The sequence below is a fragment of the Fragaria vesca genome, linkage group LG1 (assembly GCF_000184155.1).
Source record: "Fragaria vesca subsp. vesca linkage group LG1, FraVesHawaii_1.0, whole genome shotgun sequence".
Taxonomy (NCBI): Eukaryota; Viridiplantae; Streptophyta; class Magnoliopsida; order Rosales; family Rosaceae; genus Fragaria; species Fragaria vesca.
The window spans coordinates 20615715-20617087 of NC_020491.1; the positions used below are offsets into that span (position 1 = coordinate 20615715).

The 1373-nt window shown below is 36.3% G+C and overlaps 1 protein-coding gene across 1 annotated transcript in view; it reads right to left on the bottom strand.

Moving 5' to 3' along the window:
* Window positions 1–565: 565 nt before the first annotated feature.
* Window positions 566–1373, bottom strand: part of LOC101294516 (ribonuclease S-4-like) — a 2060-nt gene continuing 1252 nt past the window's right edge. Inside the window, exon 2 of the mRNA XM_004289505.1 lies at window positions 566–901. Within this exon, the coding sequence (XP_004289553.1) occupies window positions 566–901 (336 nt within the window). The remainder of the gene's footprint in view (window positions 902–1373) is intronic.

Consider the following 1373-nt stretch of genomic DNA (forward strand, 5'->3'; position numbering starts at 1 on the left):
GGAGAACATCTTAGAGACAAGCTCATCATCAAGTGATGATGCAAGGAAGCAACGTCTGAGAATCAAGATCTGGGGAGACAAATTGTTCAGGGATTTGCGACAAAGTTCATTTCTGAAAGCAAGTTAATTAGTTACAAGTGATTCACGACCTGTGTCATGAACCTTGTTTCGACAATTATGATCTTGAATGAACTAGGATTGATTGGGGGTAATGATCAATATAAGCTAATTTGAAGTCAAATACTAAGTACGTTTGACCACCACAAAAGAGATCGATGCATATATAGTTTATTTGATAATATCAATAGCATATACTAAATTACATCAATCCAACAAACCACTGATCCAGATCTCAGATCTGCATCCTCAAACATACAAGTATACAACAGAAGACTGTAAATTGTAACTTAGTAGTTGAGGAGGGTATTCCTATTTAGACAGCTAACTATTTAAGCTACATAGTATACCTCACCCTTAGTATCACGGCAATCTGTGCTTGCCACTCTCTTAGGGGGACAAGTGATCACATTTTATGCTTGGTGATCCAGACAGATGATGACCTCCCTTAGTATGTAAATTTTGTTATCTTCCTTGCACCTTCGTACAGGAGTGTGTTTTTCCCGATTTTCTTTTGGATTGCAGCTACAATCTCAGTCATTTTGCATGGCTTTGAAGAATCCGGTTTGATATTGCTTTGATCAAGCAGTGCATGGATGTCATATTGGTTCCAGAGCTGGTTTCCTCTCTCAGAGTAGGACTTCTGGGTGAACAGTGGTACACCCTTGTCTACTGAACAAGCGCCATGCTCCTCATACTCATGTTGCCAAAACTGCATGTCGCTTTTTTTTGTTATCACAGATGGCCATGAGTTTGTCAAATCAGTCTGCAGAGACGACGTCATCTGAAAAATTAAAGATACAATTAGAAAAACTCAAAAAACATATCATTGAATTGTTAGGACTAGGGACTATGCCCGCGCTTTGCTGCGGGTTATCCTGCCGTGTAATAATACTGATCCGGTTCAAACTTAAAAAAGAGCAATCAGAGTTATTCAACTGAGTTCATTCAAGTAATCAACGCAAGACTATGCAGAGTATATTCAATAACACTTGTTAAAAAGACTTGTTCTGACTTGAATATATCAAATCCAAATGGTATTCAGAATAAGAGTACGGAATTCAAATTTTTGTTTTGGAACTCATCTATTATTAAATGGTTCATATCGGAAAAAAAAAATTAAGAAGAAAGAAAAAGTAAAACTTGCACACACATGAAGCCAAGTGAACTATTCAATAATTGAATAGAAGCTTAATTATACATTACTAATATTAATCCACAGCTGAAACTTGCACTTTCTTTTTTTTTTTTTTTTT